Raw genomic sequence first — 19922 nt, forward strand, 5'->3', positions numbered from 1 at the left:
TATTTGCATACAGTTGGTTACTGTTTCTTTAAGCCATGAAACGGAAATTGCGCTGATATTTCCTTCTCTATTTTGCTGTATTTCTGAGTGAAACTCTTCTGGAACTAGAACTCTATTTGAACTAGAACAAATGTGGGCGGGGCATGATTGAGTCTGTGGGGAATTGATTGGATGGTTGTGGTTTGCTATCGGCTGATCTCATGTGAGTGACAGGTCGCCCCGTCCACGTCATCAGAGAAGAGAAGAGATGCTGCAAGAGGACATGATTCTGATTTAAGATTATTAAAACTATAATGATGTGCACCGATGAATCATTTATAAACGCTGCGATATTCCCTAAAATAAGAATCGGTCATTTTTTGATGCCACACTTCAGATGCGAAATCAAGCTTTTCCCAAACTTTACACAATCACCTTCAGTTATTGCCAACTTTGCATAAATCTTTCTCGTTCATTTATGCGTTATCTAATAGAATCAAACACTCAGGAGAAAAATGCCTTTATTGCCTATACCTCACAGGTGATCAGGAGGCTGTGCACATTTTAACACCGAAACTTGGATAATTTATGCTAAAACATTCTCACACACAACACATGAAACATCATGGCTTTGGAAGCAATTTATAGCATTGCTTTAATTTTGATCTGTTCATACTGACATGAAATACATAGTTCCATGAGAACTGTAACAGACTTTCAAAGTGCACATCACTTTCAGAATGATCATGAGTTTGATGCGTCAGCCGGGCTTTGTTGTTCAGTCCCAACTTTTATTGCAAACACATAATTCCATATCAAAAATACTACAAACAATAATTTTACCAATATGCAAATGATGTGATGTATTTTTCTTTAGATACATGTTTAGAACCCAGATGCGTTTATTAAAATAGTTCATCATGATGAGAGGGCAGAGCTTTAAAAAGGTCAAAGGTCGCGTGTATGGCTTGTGAGGACAGATGAAGGCGGCCTCAGCGTGGGAATTATCCAGGAATCCTGGAACTGAGTCTTTGTCCATTACAAGATCTTCTGAAGTATGGAATTAGGCACTTCAAGTGTTTCATCCCTCACCAGGACAATATCATAAGAGTCCATGAACTTTTCCAGCCGATCCTCTACCTGTGAAACACAACATGATCCTCATCGATCAGTGAAATCACCTGAGCAAACAACAGTCAAGTCAAGTCTCTTTCATTTATACTGCACTTTTAACAACACTGATAGTTTCAAAGCAGCTTTACAGTGATAATAGGAGATTACAGTAACAGAGATTGTTTTGGCTTTACAGCAGATCTAGAATAAAGTTATTGAATCCTAAAGGAAATAAATGGAGGAATCGTACGCACCTTGTCATTGAGAAAGCCGATCTTGAGGATGTTCTCCACGTTGGGAACGCCGTCCGCCATGTTGAGATCCCCGAGCGAGTCTCCCAGCAGGATAATGTTCCCGTTCTCCTTCAGTTGTTTGAAATACTCTGTGTTCCTCAGGGCACCGTCGTGCTTGTTGTAAACATGGATCAGCTCTCCTTTAAAGCCTTTCAGAAGCCCCTGCAGGACAACAGAAGATCCCGATCACAACATGATCATCACAGATAATCTGAACCAGGATATTAATCTGATCCCAGGATGTTAATCTGAACCCAGGATATTAATCTGAACCCAGGATGTTAATCTGAACCCAGGATATTAATCTGAACCCAGGGTATTAATCTGAACCCGGGATATTAATCTGAACCCAGGATATTAATCTGAACCCAGGATATTAATCTGAACCCGGGATTTTAATCTGAACCCGGGATTTTAATTTGAACCCAGGATATTAATCTGAACCCAGGATATTAATTTGAACCCAGGATATTAATCTGAACCCGGGATATTAATCTAAACCCGGGATATTAATCTGAACCCGGGATATTAATTTGAACCCGGGATATTAATCTGAACCCGGGATATTAATCTGAACCCAGGATATTAATCTGAACCCGGGATATTAATCTGAACCCGGGATATTAATTTGAACAAGAGATGTTAATCTGAACCCAGGATATTAATCTGAACCCGGGATATTAATCTGAACCCGGGATATTAATCTGAACCCGGGATATTAATCTGAACCCGGGATATTAATCTGAACTCAGGATATTAATCTGAACCCGGGATGTTAATCTGAACCCGGGATATTAATCTGAACCCGGGATGTTAATCTGAACCCGGGATGTTAATCTGAACCCGGGATGTTAATCTGAACCCGGGATATTAATCTGAACTCGGGATATTAATCTGAACCCGGGATGTTAATCTGAACCCGGGATGTTAATCTGAACAAGAGATGTTAATCTGAACCCGGGATATTAATCTGAACTCAGGATATTAATCTGAACCCGGGATATTAATCTGAACCCGGGATGTTAATCTGAACCCGGGATATTAATTTGATCAGGAGATGTTAATCTGAACCCAGGATATTAATCTGAACCCGGGATATTAATCTGAACCCGGGATATTAATCTGAACCCGGGATATTAATTTGAACAAGAGATGTTAATCTGAACCCAAGATATTAATCTGAACCCGGGATATTAATCTGAACCCAGGATATTAATCTGAACCCAGGATATTAATCTGAACCCGGGATGTTAATCTGAACCCGGGATATTAATTTGAACAAGAGATGTTAATCTGAACCCAGGATTTTAATCTGAACCCAGGATATTAATCTGAACCCAGGATATTAATCTGAACCCGGGATGTTAATCTGAACCCGGGATATTAATTTGAACAAGAGATGTTAATCTGAACCCAGGATTTTAATCTGAACCCGGGATATTAATCTGAACCCGGGATATTAATCTGAACCCGGGATATTAATCTGAACCCAGGATATTAATCTGAACCCGGGATATTAATCTGAACTCAGGATATTAATCTGAACCCGGGATATTAATCTGAACCCGGGATGTTAATCTGAACCCGGGATATTAATTTGAACAAGAGATGTTAATCTGAACCCAGGATATTAATCTGAACTCAGGATATTAATCTGAACCCGGGATATTAATCTGAACCCGGGATGTTAATCTGAACCCGGGATATTAATTTGAACAAGAGATGTTAATCTGAACCCAGGATATTAATCTGAACCCGGGATATTAATCTGAACCCGGGATATTAATTTGAACAAGAGATGTTAATCTGAATCCAAGATATTAATCTGAACCCGGGATATTAATCTGAACCCAGGATATTAATCTGAACCCGGGATGTTAATCTGAACCCGGGATATTAATTTGAACAAGAGATGTTAATCTGAACCCAGGATTTTAATCTGAACCCGGGATATTAATCTGAACCCGGGATATTAATCTGAACCCGGGATATTAATCTGAACCCGGGATATTAATCTGAACCCGGGATATTAATCTGAACCCGGGATATTAATCTGAACCCGGGATGTTAATCTGAACCCGGGATATTAATTTGAACAAGAGATGTTAATCTGAACCCAGGATTTTAATCTGAACCCGGGATATTAATCTGAACCCGGGATATTAATCTGAACCCGGGATATTAATCTGAACTCAGGATATTTATAAAGGCCCGAGACTAACGTTCTCATCAAACTCCATGAAGTTGGACACGACTTTGACGTTGTTGTGGTAGACGCCGGCCTGTCGGATGATTTCCTCCAGGACGTCTCCCAGACCCGCGGAGAAGATGAAGACGGGAACGCTGTGCTGGAGCAGCCGGTCGAAGAACTGCTCGTACCCGTCCCTGTCAAACACATGCTGGAGATCAGCATCTCCGTGACAGCATCAAGCTTTAGAGTAAAGGTCCTTGCACTCCGAGTCCGACATTTTCCCACATTAAAAAATAAATACAACCTCACGTTGTGTCAATCCCGTTTACACACTGCCTGCAAAAATTCGGATCAGGTTCGATTTTCTGCGTCTTTCGCATCCGTATCAAGCAAGCGTGTTTCGGCAATTCAGAGCCGCGAATAACCAATATGGAAAACGCATATGAAAATGTGGGACTCAGTGTGCAAGGATGAGCGGCGGAGGACAGTAGCAAAGTGTTCATGTACATTTTAATTTGGGAAATGTTTAATTTTACTTCACTACAATTCAAAGCATAATATCGAACTATTTACTCCTTTGCATTTCATAAAGCATATGGTTACTCATTATTCCCAGCTGAAGAAATCCCCCCCTCTGACATTTGAGAGCGTTTCTGCTGAATTGATTCACGAATCACACTGAACGATTCATTTGCGAATTGGAGTGATTCAATTGCATATTTTAATAGTGTATCTGTACACTATATGTAACATTTAAAAAAAAATCCATCTTTTAATGTAGTTTATGTGTCTATGTGGTGTTTTTAATCTGCTTTAAGACAAAGCATGTGTAAGTTCATAAGTCGACACCATTGCTGAGTATTTCCTCCTTAAAACTGCAGTGAACCAAAGACAGTCTCAAAAACACGCTTTGAAATCGCTGGTGTTTCTGACGTCACAAACTACCTTGTAACCAATCAGATCAACGTGTGATCGTCAACCAGTGGATCTCTGATCTGAGTGAGTGAGTGGAGGCGGGGCTCATTTGCATATTCATAGTGCATGTTCATACATGTTTTAACATTGTACTTGAATTTAAAAAATACCTGCATGTTATTGCATCTATAATTGCTCTGTTGACCTTCCCTTACCCATTAACCCATGCTTAACCCTACCCATACCAGCAGACACGTTGAGTCAACATGTCCCTGATGTGGGCCGGATCTGGGCCGACACCATGTTGCTTTCTGGGTAACTTTACCCGTATCCACATCAATAGCAGCACAAGAGTTTTACAAAACAACATCAGCACAATAAGTGCACTGTACCTAACTTGTTTTTTTTATGCAAGTATATAAGTTAAAGACACCTAGTATAAGTATAAAGTGGGAGCAAAGCCTGTGAAACCATCAGCGAGATGATGTGTTTGTACCTTAGACAGACGTCCGACTCTCTCACGACCTCTGGGAGTTTGTCCTTCTCCAATCTCTGTTCTACCAATAACGTGTGAGACTTAAAATACCTGAGGAAAAAAAAACACTTTAATTAATTACAGTCTTGATGATGTTTTCAGGCTCTACTAGAACAGGTTCTCCTGCTTGAATGTTGATTATTCTCCTCATATTCTCCATTGTTGCGGCTCCTCTCTTCCCAGTCTGTCAGTAACGCTCTGTTTACTTCCTGTCTATATGAAGCCCCTCCACCTGAAAAGCACACTGTGCTCTGATTGGTCGGCTGGAGCAGTGTGTTGTGATTGGTCGAGCGCTTCGAGTGTGTTTGGGAAATGCCCCGCCCCTTACCATAACCGCCAGTTTAACACACTACTAACCAACTCAACCAGGCCCCGCCCCTTTATTCTGCGCATGAATTATTATAATGAGGAATATTGTGACGTGTTCATTCCCGGAAGAAACTCAAGACTACAGTGGAGGCGTTTCAGGAGTTCAGGAACACTGACTCTGATATATAGAGAAGAGCTGGAGCTTCTTCATGATTAAAAAACATCTTTAGGCATTGTGAAAGATGATGTCCTGCAGGTGATTCTGGCGTGTGTGTCTGCACTCACCACTCCACCATAAACGGATATTTCTCCTCCATGGTCAGATGAGGGTCTATCTCTATGGGGTAATACGTCTCCTTCAGCTGGAGCAGCTGGAAAACATCACATCATTACCCTGTAAATATACTGTCACAAACTTCAAACGCTCACAGGACAGAAGAACCTTGCTTACCTTCTTCCTACAATCATCTGTCACCAGCTTGCAGTCATCAATGATATCTGTGAAAGCAACACACACACACACACATCACTGGACCTCAAACACCTTCATTTAAATATATCCGTCAATTCAGTGTCATCAACATGTCTATTCTGACAGACAGGGTTATAAATTCAGTAAAAGAATGTTATTACCCAGTAAATAATAAACTTGCACCGTTTAAGGACAATATTTCAACTTTTTAATTGATTTATAAACAATTCTCCACTTTGTATTTATTGTTCTGACTTTTCTAAGATTGAAAGAAGTGCTTCATCCCCAAATTTCTGAATACTTTGGTGAAAACAGACCCTTTAAATTCTTATATTACTATTCCATGTGAAATTTTACATTCATAAATGTAATTTTTTCATTTCAATGAAATACATTCTTTATTTGTCCAGGAAAGATGACGTATAGTTGACAGGTTCACTGGTTTACTCACTATGACATGTTGGGCAACGCTTTCCATTGACAGCAAACCTGCTTAACGTCATATCAAAGTCTGTGATGATCTGAGGAACAGAAGGAGAGTCACCGATCTGTCATGCTGGTGTGTGTGTGTGTGTGTGTGTGTGTGTGTTTCAGTGTTCCTGTACCTGCAGTTTAGACGCTCCACCTTTAATGAGACTACAGATGATCTGCTCCACTCGCTCCGGGTCTCGGATGTGAACCGTGCTCTTCTCGAACTCAGGCATCTGCACACACACACACACACACACACACACAACCAATGAGACCAAGCCATTCGGTGGCCCCGCCCCTCTCTGATGACGTCACCGCGGGGAGGGAGGAGCCTCAGAGGACGGTGATATATCACAGAGCCTTCAGACGCACTTCTGCAATAACTCAATCAACATTCACTATTTAAATGCACTCTAATATTTCTAAAACACTTTGTATCATATTTACTGTCTTCATGCTTTGGCTGCAATATAAATATTAGATATTAGAGTAGTGTTACTAATGTTGTGATTTTTTTTTAGCTTTCAAGTAATTCTTAGTTCCATTTTTAGTAATTCTGTGCTTTTTAGGGTTTAATTAGTCAAGTATTTATTTATTTACAGTTAATAATTTTAGTGCTTCAAAAGTTTTTAAACTAATATTTATATATATTTTTATTTCAGCTTTATTACAATGAACATTCATGTTTTCGGTAACACTTTACAATAAGGTTGATTAGTTCACATTAATGTATTAACTAACACGAACTAACCATGAGCAATACTTTTGTTACTGTATTTATTAATCTTTGTTAATGTTAGATAATAAAAATCCAGCTGTTCATTGTTTGTTCATGTTCGCATTAACTAATGTTAACAAATATAACCTTTGATTTTAATAACATTAGTAAATGTTGAAATTAATATTAACTAAGATGAATAAATGCAGTAGAAGTATTGTTCATTCTCAGTTCTGGTTAACTAATGAGCTTTAATGTAAAGTGTTCGCATGTGTTGACTAGTTCCAGTTGCCGATAATAACCAGTGTTAGAGACTGGTGTCAGTGTACTGGTAAACAGATTATATACTGTAATCCAGACAGTGTTGACATGTCATTCGTCATGGTGAAGTTCCAGTCTCTATTCCAAAAATACAGTGAACAACAACATACACCCCACCCTTAACACACACACACACACACACACACACACACACACACACACACACACACACACACACACACAGACGCACGCACACACACGGTAAACAGATCAGGTCTTCACAGATTGAGCACTTCTGAAACTAATCTTAAGTCTACCAGATGAGAACATGTTAATCATAAATCATAAATCATGAAAGTGCTCCAGCAAGCGTCCAGTCGACCACACACAACACACGTCAGTAATGCACTTCTGCTCGCATGCATGCAGAAACACCAGTATGATTTATCATGTCATATTATGCTGGCATCGTAAACATGTACTGCGAGTAAACCTGTAATAACATGTGTGTAAACACATACCTCGTCCTCGGCAGGCGTCGTGTCAAACAGAAGAAAGCGTTTCTTGTGTGACACACACTTATATTGCCCTGACACACAGGGGGCGTTCCCTTCAACTGACTACACCCCATAATCTAAACCCCCACAGGGAGTCACATGACACACACACCCTTCTTAAAGACACACACACACACACTTCAACAGGTCTGGAATTGCGTTTTGTAAAACTGGAAAAAAAATAGGTAACACTTTATTTTTAAGTGTCCTTGTTACATATGTTACATGTACTTACCATAGTAATAACAGTAAATTATGCATAATTACATGCAACTAACCCTCAACCAAACCCTAACTCTACCCTAACCCTACAGTAAGTACATGTAGTTAATTAATATTACTCAGTGCTTAAATGTATAATTACACTGTAACAATGACACTGTAAAATAAAGTGTAACCCAAAATTATTTCATTTATCTCTCCTGAATGTTTGCGCTCATTGCATTTTTACAAGGGGGTAATGATGTTAAGACTTTACACAAGCTTTTAAATTAAACTGAAATAAGTAGCACTAACAAATTCAAAAGAATAAAGATACAAATAAAGAGAAATAAAGAGAAAGGTTTTTAGGTCTAACAATAGTATTCAGAAATAGGCCTTCAGAAACTGAATAAAGTCATCAAAAGTAAAATAACACCTGACTAAATGAGTTTGTTGTTTTGACAGCATTAATGACACACACATACGGCTGCCGTCACCGTGAGAGTGACACACACATACACACATACGGCTGCCGTCACCGTGAGAGTGACACACACATACGGCTGCCGTCACCGTGAGAGCTAGTGCACGGATCCTGTGCTCTTTACACTGTCACGTGTGTTTATGCTTATTAAAGACATGACCGGCTGTGTTTAGAGGATGCTCACGAAGACGGATTTTGCGTTAAAAGCGATATAATCCGTATAAAAATAAAAAGACGTGCAAATGGTAAACTCTCCGTCATGTCCCGAACGCCAGAGTCTAGCGAGTGTGACGCTTGCCTCCAGCAACACATTATCATTAGACGTGCAGACGTACATGTTAAAGCATGCATAACTACACTAAACACACACCGGTGAAGCTCAAGATACGTCATCATCCACCTCTGATTAGAGCTGATTGTGCTGACCGCAGGGTCTGATAGTGTGGCTGACCGCAGGCCTGAGGCAGGGTCTGATTGTGCTGACCTCAGGGTCTGATAGTGCGGCTCAATAGCTCAGGGTTCGACTGCGCTCGAGATATCTCTGACATCATGAGCCGCACTGATTGCACACACACACACACACACACACACACACACACACACACACACACACACACACACACACACACACACACAGGGATTATAGATTCCTATAGCTCATGTATTGGAGAGTCTGTCTCTGATAACACACAGTCCACCGGTGAGGTCAGACTTCAATCGTCACACGCTGACTGTTTAAATCTTTATATAAAGCGATTGTGTCACTTCAGAATCCTTATGGATTACGGTTACCACTGTCTTTATGATCAGGTCCTAAAGGAGTCGCTCACTTCAGAATTAAACTTTCCTGATCATTTAAGTCATCCAAGATGTTCATGTGTTTCTTTCTTCACTGGAAAAGAAATGCAGGTTTTTGAGGAGAACACTCCAGGTTTTCCTCCATATAGTGTCTTCAATGGGGTCCAACGGGTCGAAGGTCCAGATGTGAGTTTCAGTGCAGCTTCAAAGTCTCGACACGATCCAGCCGAGGAATAAGAGTCTCATCTAGACAAACCAGCGGACATTTTATAACAGAAATAAACATTTATATACTTTCAACCACAAATACTGGTCTTGCACTATCTCTGAGATGCGCCACACATTACGTAATCAGGGTGAAAGGTCATTCAATCCAGACCTTCGACCCGTTGGACCCCATTGAAGACACTATATGGAGGAACATCCTGGAGTGTTTTCCTCAGAAACCTTCATTTCTATTCCACTGAAGAAAGAAACACATGAACATCTTGGATGACGTGCGGGAGAGTGAACTATCAGGACGTGAATTCTGAAGTGAAGTAATCCTTTAATGGACAGAAATATCTTCTTTTTGGGTGAACTAACCCTTTAGGTGAAGAATTAGGAAATTATGTTTTTGTTAACATGTCATTGTTTTTTGCAGAGCTACTTATTAGTATATCATATTTATTGTTGACACAAAACAAAAAGAGGCTTTTGTTTTCTTCACTAAGCCTGTAAAGCCCGTCACACAGCGGGATGATCCCGGGAAACTGCCAGAACAGCTTCTGTGTGAACGCAAACACAACCCGGGATCGATGCCGGGATGGGGACCGAGTAACATTGCCGTGTTCAGTCCCGGAAGCCGCGCTGTGTGAACCAAAGCCGTAATAATGCCGTGTCGTAGTGATGACGCTGAAGCCGGGATCGTTCGCCAGCTGTGAAACGGTACGTAATGCGCAAGTTTATGATCGAATCAGAGAACAAAATGCACAAGTGTGGTTTCTGGAGAGAGAGCTCAGCTCATAAGCAAAGACGCTGCTGAGACATTACAAGTCACATCGATGTCACGTGTCTTTACAGGATTTTTACGGGTTGTGTGTGAACGCACTCTCTGATTCCGGAAAATCACTGGCAGTGTGAATGAACCAATCAAACGAACCCAGGTCACTTTATCCGTGTATAATCTCTGAGTGAAAGGGGCTTAAGTCACCTATACACTATAACTAAATAAATAAAGCACGTGTCATGTCATGTCATCTTCGTCCGCTTATCCGGGGCCGGGTCGCGGGGGCAGCAGTCTAAGCAGAGATGCCCAGACTCCCCTCTCCCTAGACACTTCCTCCAGCTCTTCTGGGGGAACACCGAGGCGTTCCCAGGCCAGCCGGGAGACATAGTCTCTCCAGCGTGTCCTAGGTCTTCCCCGGGGTCTCCTCCCAGTGGGACGCGCCCGGAACACCTTCCCGGGAAGGCGTCCAGGAGGCATCCGGAACAGATGCCCGAGCCACCTCAGCTGACCCCTCTCGATGTGGAGGAGCAGCGGCTCTACTCTGAGCTCCTCCCGAGTGACCGAGCTTCTCACCCTATCTCTAAGGGATCGCCCAGCCACCCTACGGAGAAAGCTCATTTCGGCCGCCTGTATCCGGGATCTTGTCCTTTCGGTCATGACCCAAAGCTCATGACCATAGGTGAGAGTAGGAACGTAGATTGACCGGTAAATCGAGAGCTTCGCCTTGCGGCTCAGCTCTTTCTTCACCACGACAGACCGGTACATCGACCGCATTACTGCAGAAGCTGCACCGATCCGTCTGTCAATCTCCCGTTCCATCCTTCCCTCACTCGTGAACAAAACCCCAAGATACTTAAACTCCTCCACTTAAGGCAGGAACTCTCCACCAACCTGAAGTGGGCAAACCACCCTTTTCCGACTGAGGACCATGGCCTCGGATTTGGAGGTGCTGATTCTCATCCCAGCCGCTTCACACTCGGCTGCAAACCGTCCCAGTGCATGCTGAAGGTCCTGGCTTGATGAAGCCAACACGACAACATCATCCGCAAAGAGCAGAGACGAAATCGTGTTGTCACCAAACCCGACACCCTCCGGCCCCTGGCTGCGCCTAGAAATTCTGTCCATAAAAATAATGAACAGAACCGGCGACAAAGGGCAGCCCTGCCGGAGTCCAACATGCACTGGGAACAAGTCTGACTTACTGCCGGCAATGCGAACCAAGCTCCTGCTTCGGTCGTACAGGGACCGGACAGCCCTTAGCAAAGGACCCCGGACCCCATACTCCCGGAGCACCCTCCACAGGCCGCCGCGAGGGACACAGTCGAATGCCTTCTCCAAATCCACAAAACACATGTGGACTGGTTGGGCAAACTCCCATGAACCCTCCAGCACCCTGTAGAGAGTATAGAGCTGGTCCAGTGTTCCACGGCCTGAACGAAAACCACACTGTTCCTTCTGAATCCGAGGTTCTACTATCGGCCGTATTCTCCTCTCCAGTACCCTGGCATAGACTTTCCCAGGGAGGCTGAGAAGTGTGATCCCCCTGTAGTTGGAACACACCCTCCGGTCCCCCTTCTTAAAAAGAGGGACCACCACCCCGTTCTGCCATCCCAGAGGCACTGTCCCCGACCACCACGCGATGCTGCAGAGGCCACAACATCCAGAGACTTGAGGTACTCAGGGTGGATCTCATCCACCCCCGGTGCCTTGCCACCGAGGAGTTTCTTGACTACCTCGGTGACTTCAGCTTGGGTGATGGATGAGTCCACCTCTGAGCCCTCAGCCTCTGCTTCCTCAATGGAAGACGTGACGGCGGGATTGAGGAGATCCTCGAAGTATTCCTTCCACCGCCCGACGACATCCCCAGTTGAGGTCTACAGCTCCCCACCTCTACTGTAGACAGCATTGGTAGGGCACTGCTTCCCCCTTCTGAGGCGCCGGACGGTTTGCCAGAATCTCTTCGAGGCCAGCCGATAGTCCTTCTCCATGGCCTCACCGAACTCCTCCCAGGCCCGAGTTTTTGCCTCCACAGCCACCCGGGCTGCAGTACGCTTGGCCTGCCGGTACCCGTCAGCTGCCTCAGGAGTCCCACAAGCCAACCAGGACCGATAGGACTCCTTCTTCAGCTTGACGGCATCTCTTACTTCAGGTGTCCACCACCGGGTTCGGGGATTGCCGCCTCGACAGGCACCGGAGACCTTACGGCCACAGCTCCGAGCGGCCGCTTCGACAATGGAGGTGGAGAACATGGTCCACTCGGACTCAATATCTCCAGCCTCCCTCGGGATCTGGACGAAGCTCCGCCGGAGGTGGAAGTTGAAGATTTCTCTGACCGGAGACTCGGCCAAACGTTCCCAACAGACCCTCACAGTACGCTTGGGTCTGCCGAGTCTGTCCAGCCTCCTCCCCCGCCATCGGATCCAACTCACCACCAGGTGGTGATCAGTTGACAGCTCCGCCCGTCTCTTCACCCGAGTGTCCAAGACATACGGCCGCAGGTCAGATGAAACGACCACAAAGTCGATCATCGACCTACGGCCTAGGGTGTCCTGGTGCCACGTGCACTGATGGACACCCTTATGCTTAAACATGGTGTTCGTTATGGACAAACTGTAACTAGCACAGAAGTCCAATAACTGAACACCGCTCGGGTTCAGATCAGGGGGGCCGTTCCTCCCAATCACGCCCCTCCAGGTGTCACTGTCGTTGCCCACGTGGGCGTTGAAGTCTCCCAGTAGAACGATGGAGTCCCCAGTCGGAGCACTTTCCAGCACCCCTCCCAGAGACTCCAAGAAGGCCGGGTACTCTGCACTGCCGTTTGGCCCGTAGGCACACACGACAGTGAGAGACCTATCCCCGACCCATAGGCGCAGGGAAACGACCCTCTCGTTCACCGGGGTAAACTCCAACACTTGACGGCTGAGCTGGGGGGCTATAAGCAAACCCACACCAGCCCGCCGCCTCTCACCATGGGCAACTCCAGAGTAGTGAAGAGACCATCCTCTCTCAAGGGGTGTGGTTCCAGGGGCACCGTCATAAGTCACCTATACGGGGCACCGTCATAAGTCACCTATACACTATAACTAAATAAATAAAGCACGTCTGGTCTGAAAAAACAGAGGTAAACGATCTTAAAGAGGCCATGGTCTTCTTCTCGTCTTCTTGGTGTTGTTTTTGGGCTCGACTAAAGCAGGTTCTCATGCTTGTATGTTAAAAAAACGTTATTTTCCCCGTATTCTCATTGTTGCAGCTATCTATGCACTACGGCTGTCAATCTTCCTCTATAATACTATTCGAATTCCATTCCTTATTTTATTTAATATTCGAATATTTACGACATTTTGGATCGCCAATGCCAATGCGAGATGTTGTTCGGTCTCATCTTCACAGATAAACCGTGTCAGTTTGTCTGTTATTGCCTTCTGGCGGACAGCTGGTAAGCCCCGTGACGAGGAGAGAGGCAGAAAATAAGTAATTCTTGCCTGTTTTAGCGGCGGTTCCTCGGACAGATCGTCTAGCTTGTCAGTCAGGGTGTAGCGTTGTCATAAAAAATAACGTATATTTTTCTCTCCGTTTTGGCCTTCCGTCCACACTGAGATGGCGTTTTAATTAATGAAAACGCACTCCAGAGTGGATACATTTGAAAACGCCATTTTCACGTAGTGTGGACTGTGAATCAAATTGTCAGGAGTGGTGATCTCCGTTTCCGTGGAGACATTTCTCTCCGCGATTTTTTACAGTAATGTTATGATGATACAGCGTGGATAACGTGCACAATTGTGTTACGATTCAAAAACTTTATTCATCACAAGAAACAAAAGCATTTAATTTTCACATGCGTGTAAGCCAAGGCGGCGAGAAAGGCAAGATTGCAAAAAAATAAAAAATATACATTAAAAAAGCAATATTCGAATAGGAACTTCAGCATTCGAATAGTATTGATTTTTTTAATATTCGAATTATATTCGAATTTCGGAATTCGTTCCAACAGCCCTACTATGCACAACTGACAGGGTGGGAGGGGGCGGGGCCAACTTCACGCAGTGATTGACAGGGTGGGGGCGCATGGGGGCGTGGCCAACTTCACACAGTGATTGACAGAGTGGGAGGGGGCGTATGGGGGCGTGATGGGCTCGGAATGCATCTTCCATTTGCACGGTGTATTTTGCTACATTCATTGCTGGACATTTAATGAAAATGCAATCGCTAGTGTCTTAACTGTGAGTGTAAATGCAATTAAGAAAAATAACATTTAAATGATCATTTTGCTACAGTTTTTGCTTGAACATTAAACATATCTAATTTCTGTAATACATTTTAATTTTAATTTTGCAACTTATAAAGCGTTAAAATATGTATTCAATTTACATATTAAAACTAGTGTATGAAATGGCAAATGTAAATTTATATAATTGAATTATCATTTTAATCTTGCACCAAACGTTTCACAAATGTAATGGAAAATATACATTTAAATACAGAAATGCATTGCCATTTTAAATATTACATTTCAAACTGAATATTGCTACCCATAAGCTTCCATAGAGGCAAGCAGGAAAAACAGAAATAAAACAAGGATCAACATCGCGTGGCGTTTCGAGATGCAGAGAGAGAGAGCTCGCCACAAACCTGGACTTAAGAGACTCCGCTCTCACATGTTTTAATAGACAGGTAAGCAAATATATATTATTTATTGTACACATACAGTTATATTGCACTTTGTACTTCAGTAACACTTTTCGCTTTTTATCAAGTCTGGTGACCAAGTCTATGGCAGTGAAATTAAATACAGAATGTGTTGCTATAAAAAATATAGAGTCATTACTTGAAAATACTGCGGGTTTGTTTAAATGTACTTTTAGTAATAGTTTTAAACGTGTAAAACTGCGCATTAACACACTGAATCATTTGTCAAAGAGTCACATCAGTAACAGGCTAATAGCTGTAGCATTTCACGCTCCTCGCAGTTAATTCACTACGATGATAATCTCGCATCTCACCACTAGGGCTGTCAAAATGAATCGTTTCTACGATGCAGACGAGGACGATCCGGTATCGGTTCAGTAATAGACCATAACCGATTATAATGTACTGACGCTTTTCTGACGTCATTTGTTGTGTACGAGCTTTGTGGCGGTGGCATACAGTGGCAGAGGGAGGAGAGACGCGAGTGCGAGTGATTAAAAATGCTCCAACTACTTTAAAGGCCTACATCTGGGCACATCTGGGCACATCTCGGCTTTGATGAACAACCTGGTGAGCTCGACCTGCAGAAGACCCGCGCTGTGTGCGCTCATGTCACGCACAGATAGAATATGCAGGAGGTAATACACTGACTTGATAAACCACGTTAGCCGTGTTCACCGCGAGCTGTTAGCGCCTGTAGAGTCTGACTGCTTTAGAGATGCGCGGATGAGCTCCAGCGTCACCCGAATCCACAGCCAGAAACAAATCATCCCAATAACTCTCTCTGATTTAAGGATCCGCACCCGATGGTCAAACTACAGTTATTCTGTGTTACGCGTGATTATAAATGGATAATCGTCACCTTCAACAGCGGACTCGGCGACGGTTGATCGCGCATCTTTAATGGGAACATAATACACTGATTAATGAGCGCTGCTTTCAAATGAACATTTCTTTAAAACAAAATTTATTTGACAGATTTTCCTTTTCTTAATGGCATAAACAGCTTTACTCCCTTGGAACTTGAACTGTCTGGAATGTCACTGATTCTGTCACTGCGAATTCCTGAACAGGCGAGCACACACACACACACACACACACACACACACACACGCGCGCGCACACACACACACACACACGCGCGCGCGCGCACACACACACACACACACACACATCACTTTTCAAATAAAATTGAACATTGAGGATGCCGTGCATCATGATATCGAATTGAACTGAATCGATGACATGATAATCGTAACCGAACCGTGAGTCCAGTGTCGGTTCACACCCCTACTCCCCACTCTCCTTCACAGCATCATCACGCTCTGTCTTTGCTATTGTTTTGAAAATGCGACCTCTGGCGGTGAAAACTTACATAATGTACCTTTAAAGGGATAGTTCACTTTGAAATTAAATGTTGGTATGTTTTAGCTTACCTCAAGGGCATCCAAGATGTAGGTGTCTTTGTTTCCGCAGTAGTTTCAATTTTGATATTTTTAGGTCAAACCGTTCTTGTCTGTCAGTCATATAATGCAGGTCGATGGTCACCACCTCAAAGAGCATGCACAGAGTCCAAATTAAACAATTCCCCATCGTAAGAACACATTGATGGCCTAAGACACGAAACGAGCGGTTTGTGTGAGAAAACGAACAGTATTTATATCGTTTTTACCTCTTACGTCCAAGTGATCCGAGGGCGCGCGCGCATCCTGGTGTGTGACGTGTACGCGCGCGCCCTCAGATCACTCTTTGAGACCTGCATTATATGACTGACAGACAAGAACGGTTTGACCTAAAAATATCAAAATTGAAACTACTGCGGAAACAAAGACACCTACATCTTGGATGCCCTTGAGGTAAGCTAAAACATACCAACATTTAATTTCAAAGTGAACTATCCCTTTAAATCAACAGTTTTATATGTGTCCACTGTTTTTATTTTGATTATGTCATTCGTAATGCTTCATGAGACTGTAGTTCACACATTCTTCATAGTTCTTCAACATTTTGTCTTTTTTGTTGGACTTTCAAACAAGTTTACACACGCCTGCTTAGATAAGGCAATAACCTATAAAAAGCATTTTATTTTCATCTGCGAAGAGAAATATTTGAGAGGCGAACACGTGGTGTGTTCGACTGCAAGTGACACTATCAATATGTGTGTTTACTGTGACTGTGGAGAACCAGTGCTGAATGACCTCTAAGCCCATCTGCGCTGCCCGTGACGTCAGAGGCGCGCGCCGGGCCCCTGATGATGGCAGAAGCTTCACGCGACCATCATCATCGTCTTCATCATCACGTACATTTACATTCAGCGACAGACAGATGTCAACTTCCGGCTTGTGTCAGCCTGGTGTTGCGCGCCGCTCGCTCCCGCGGTGTGAAAGCCATTACACAGATAGTATATATATCTATATATGCTCACCATTTCTATGATCTTGGTCTTCTTCCCTGCTCTCTGCTTTTTGCTGAGCATGTACTGCGCGAGCACGACTCCTCCGAAGAGCGCGCACACCGTAGCGCTCGCCACCGCGCCGACTTTCACCACCGCACTCCTGTCCATCTCTCTTCCCGGTTAGAGAAGCTCGTCGCACACACACTGCGTGCACGGGCTGTGGTGTGTGTGAGCTGTCGGCATGCACTGAAGACCCGGATGACGCACTACAGTCGTCCACATGTGAAGTATGCAACCAGAGCACACACTACACCACCGTCACACACACACACACACACTGCAGTGCGCACAGTGCCCAGCAGGGGTCTCCATCAGCATGAGCACACACACTGCAGTGCGCACAGTGCCCAGCAGGGGTCTCCTTCAGCATTAGCAGTGGCCGCTTATTCAAATATGATTACAAACGAGTTAAAGATGTTAGGCGATTGCTTTATTCGTGGTAATAACGCAATGAAACATGTCAAACATTAGGGAGACGCTATAGGCATCCACCAGCGACAAGGAAAGTTTACCTTTGTGCCAGTGCTGTGAATATTTTAAATGTTAGTGACTGATTTTCTTATGTGTATTTGTGAAGCCACGGACAATTTTCCACAACGTGGATGATAATAAAGTAAATTGTGCGACATTATTTTTGTCCAGACCGTCATTCAAAAAAATTATGAGAACCAATAAAATATTAATAACTGATTGTGTTGTTGTCAATGTTTGCTTTTTTCCCCATAGTAAAATAAAACCTGTATATGTTTGTACTCTGTTTGCACACTAGTATTTTTATAAAAAAAATTCTTCAGTTTATTCCAAGTTTTGGTACCTGCCATTATAATAGATATTCACCCCTATGCGGATTAAATACAATAGCCTACTTTGTTTTAGCCTCCTCGTTTATAGCCTAGTTCTACAAACAACAGATTACATGGGTTTCTGAATAAACTGTTAACATTCATGCATAACATTTTATCATCAAAATAAATAATAAAGATTAAATACATTTCATTTTCCAATTTTCTCCTAATTAGGATGAGAAACTTAACCCTCTGATGGTCTTCGTTTCTGTCCACACTCGTGGTCTTAGGGGTCTCCAGAGACCCCAGACAATAACATTTAATTTTGTAACAAGATAATAGTTTGTTTTTTTACAAATGTAATTTTACTGTTTGTTAATGTTTTTACTCAACATTTGTGCAGGTTTTGGAGGATTTTTTTTTATTTATTTTTATTTATTTTTTGGATAAATTTCTATAAATAAATAAATAAATATTTATTTAAATAGGCTTTTTACAAAAAAACAACAACAGCATTTGATGTAAAATTCACTTTATAAAAGACCCAGATTTCTAACTTTCATTCATGGGGATAACATGGATAATTTTAAATGGTTTAATGTAGAAGAGACTGTAGATGGTTCACACTCTGAAAAAACTAGACAAAGTCTTTAACAAAAAGAATCAATTATTTTAATAGAGCGAGAGCAGACGTTTCAGCCATCCAGCTATTCTCAATGCTCATAATGAATCAACAACAGACATGCAGTCAATTAATACCCAATAGTTAATCAGGAGACGATTAACAGGTGCAGAGGGAGGGGCTTCAGCCCAGACCCAGAGAACAAATAGAAACACAATTCTTTTAATAGAAAAGTTAACAATATTTATCTCTAAAAAAGAATAAAAGCATTTACAGAAAACATGAATAGTTTATCTCTTCATTCATCCCTTTCGGGAAAAGGCTGTTAAGTTCATAAATCCAAAAAGATTCTCTCTGTAGCAGTTTTTTATCTACATCACCACCTCTCCTTTTAGGCAAAACTCTTTCAATGCCCAGAAATTTCAGGTCAGAAATTGCATGATTAGCTAGTTGAAAATGTTGAGAAACAGACGAAGTTGCATCATCTCCTGATTGCACTCAAATGTTCCAACATTCTCGTTCGTAAAGCCCTGATAGTTTTGCCTACATACAACAATGGGCAAGGGCAAATCAAAATGTACACCATGTGGGTAGATTTACATGTAATCACTTGCTTGATTTTATATATCTTACGTGTGTGCGGATGTGTGAAAGACTGGAGTTTAAGGTAATGTGAACAAGAAGTGCAACTTTTGCATGGAAAATTACCCTGGGCATTAGAAAGAGTACCAGAAGGAGGCGTGGCAATATCAGCATGGCCCAGCCTATCTCTAAGGTTTGAGCTTCTGGAAAAGACACAAAGAGGCAAATTTTGAAAAAGTTCATTCAGTTGATAATCACTTTTAATTATATGCCAATGAGAATTAACAATGTTTGTAATTTCTCTGCTCAAAGGACTACGGGTCAGTTTTACAATGCAGCGGTTCTCATTTTGTTTGGAGACCAAATTAGACGAATGTGTACCAGAGGCACGTACTTTGTTTAGTGCTGTATCAAGCCAACTGTTGGGATATCCCCTAGAGTTGAAATCTCTATAATATAGAAGTCTTGCTTTTACCTCAAAATCATTTTTGTCAGAGCAGATACGAT

General features: G+C 42.8%; 1 protein-coding gene across 2 annotated transcripts; it reads right to left on the minus strand.

Moving 5' to 3' along the window:
- Nucleotides 1-483: 483 nt before the first annotated feature.
- nt5c3a (5'-nucleotidase, cytosolic IIIA) lies at nucleotides 484-17716 on the minus strand. Of its 2 annotated transcripts, none has more exons than XM_084385085.1 (9): nucleotides 17397-17716; nucleotides 6413-6511; nucleotides 6259-6328; nucleotides 5787-5833; nucleotides 5621-5706; nucleotides 4988-5077; nucleotides 3608-3770; nucleotides 1347-1547; nucleotides 484-1119 (listed from the first exon to the last, which is right to left on the minus strand). In XM_084385085.1, exons 1-9 carry the CDS (start codon nucleotides 17532-17534, stop codon nucleotides 1018-1020), a joined length of 996 nt encoding a protein of 331 aa, XP_084241211.1. In that variant the 5' UTR covers nucleotides 17535-17716; the 3' UTR covers nucleotides 484-1017. The 2 variants fall into 2 exon arrangements, with proteins under 2 accessions (XP_084241211.1, XP_084241212.1); XM_084385086.1 differs by lacking the exon at nucleotides 17397-17716 and adding an exon at nucleotides 7779-7870.
- Between the last annotated feature and the right edge of the window lie 2206 nt (nucleotides 17717-19922).

Source organism: Rutilus rutilus, assembly GCF_951802725.1.
Source record: "Rutilus rutilus genome assembly, chromosome: 17".
Taxonomy (NCBI): domain Eukaryota; kingdom Metazoa; phylum Chordata; class Actinopteri; order Cypriniformes; family Leuciscidae; genus Rutilus; species Rutilus rutilus.

Bases quoted from the DNA above. Each gene is read 5' to 3' on its own strand.
- nt5c3a (XM_084385085.1), bottom strand. From the start codon at position 17,534: ATGGACAGGAGTGCGGTGGTGAAAGTCGGCGCGGTGGCGAGCGCTACG. The intron at 6,329-6,412 runs GTACAGGAACAC...TCTGTTCCTCAG, and splicing joins GTGGAGCGTCTAAACTGCAG to ATCATCACAGACTTTGATAT. The intron at 3,771-4,987 runs GTACAAACACAT...TGTGTTTGACAG, and splicing joins GAGTCGGACGTCTGTCTAAG to GGACGGGTACGAGCAGTTCT.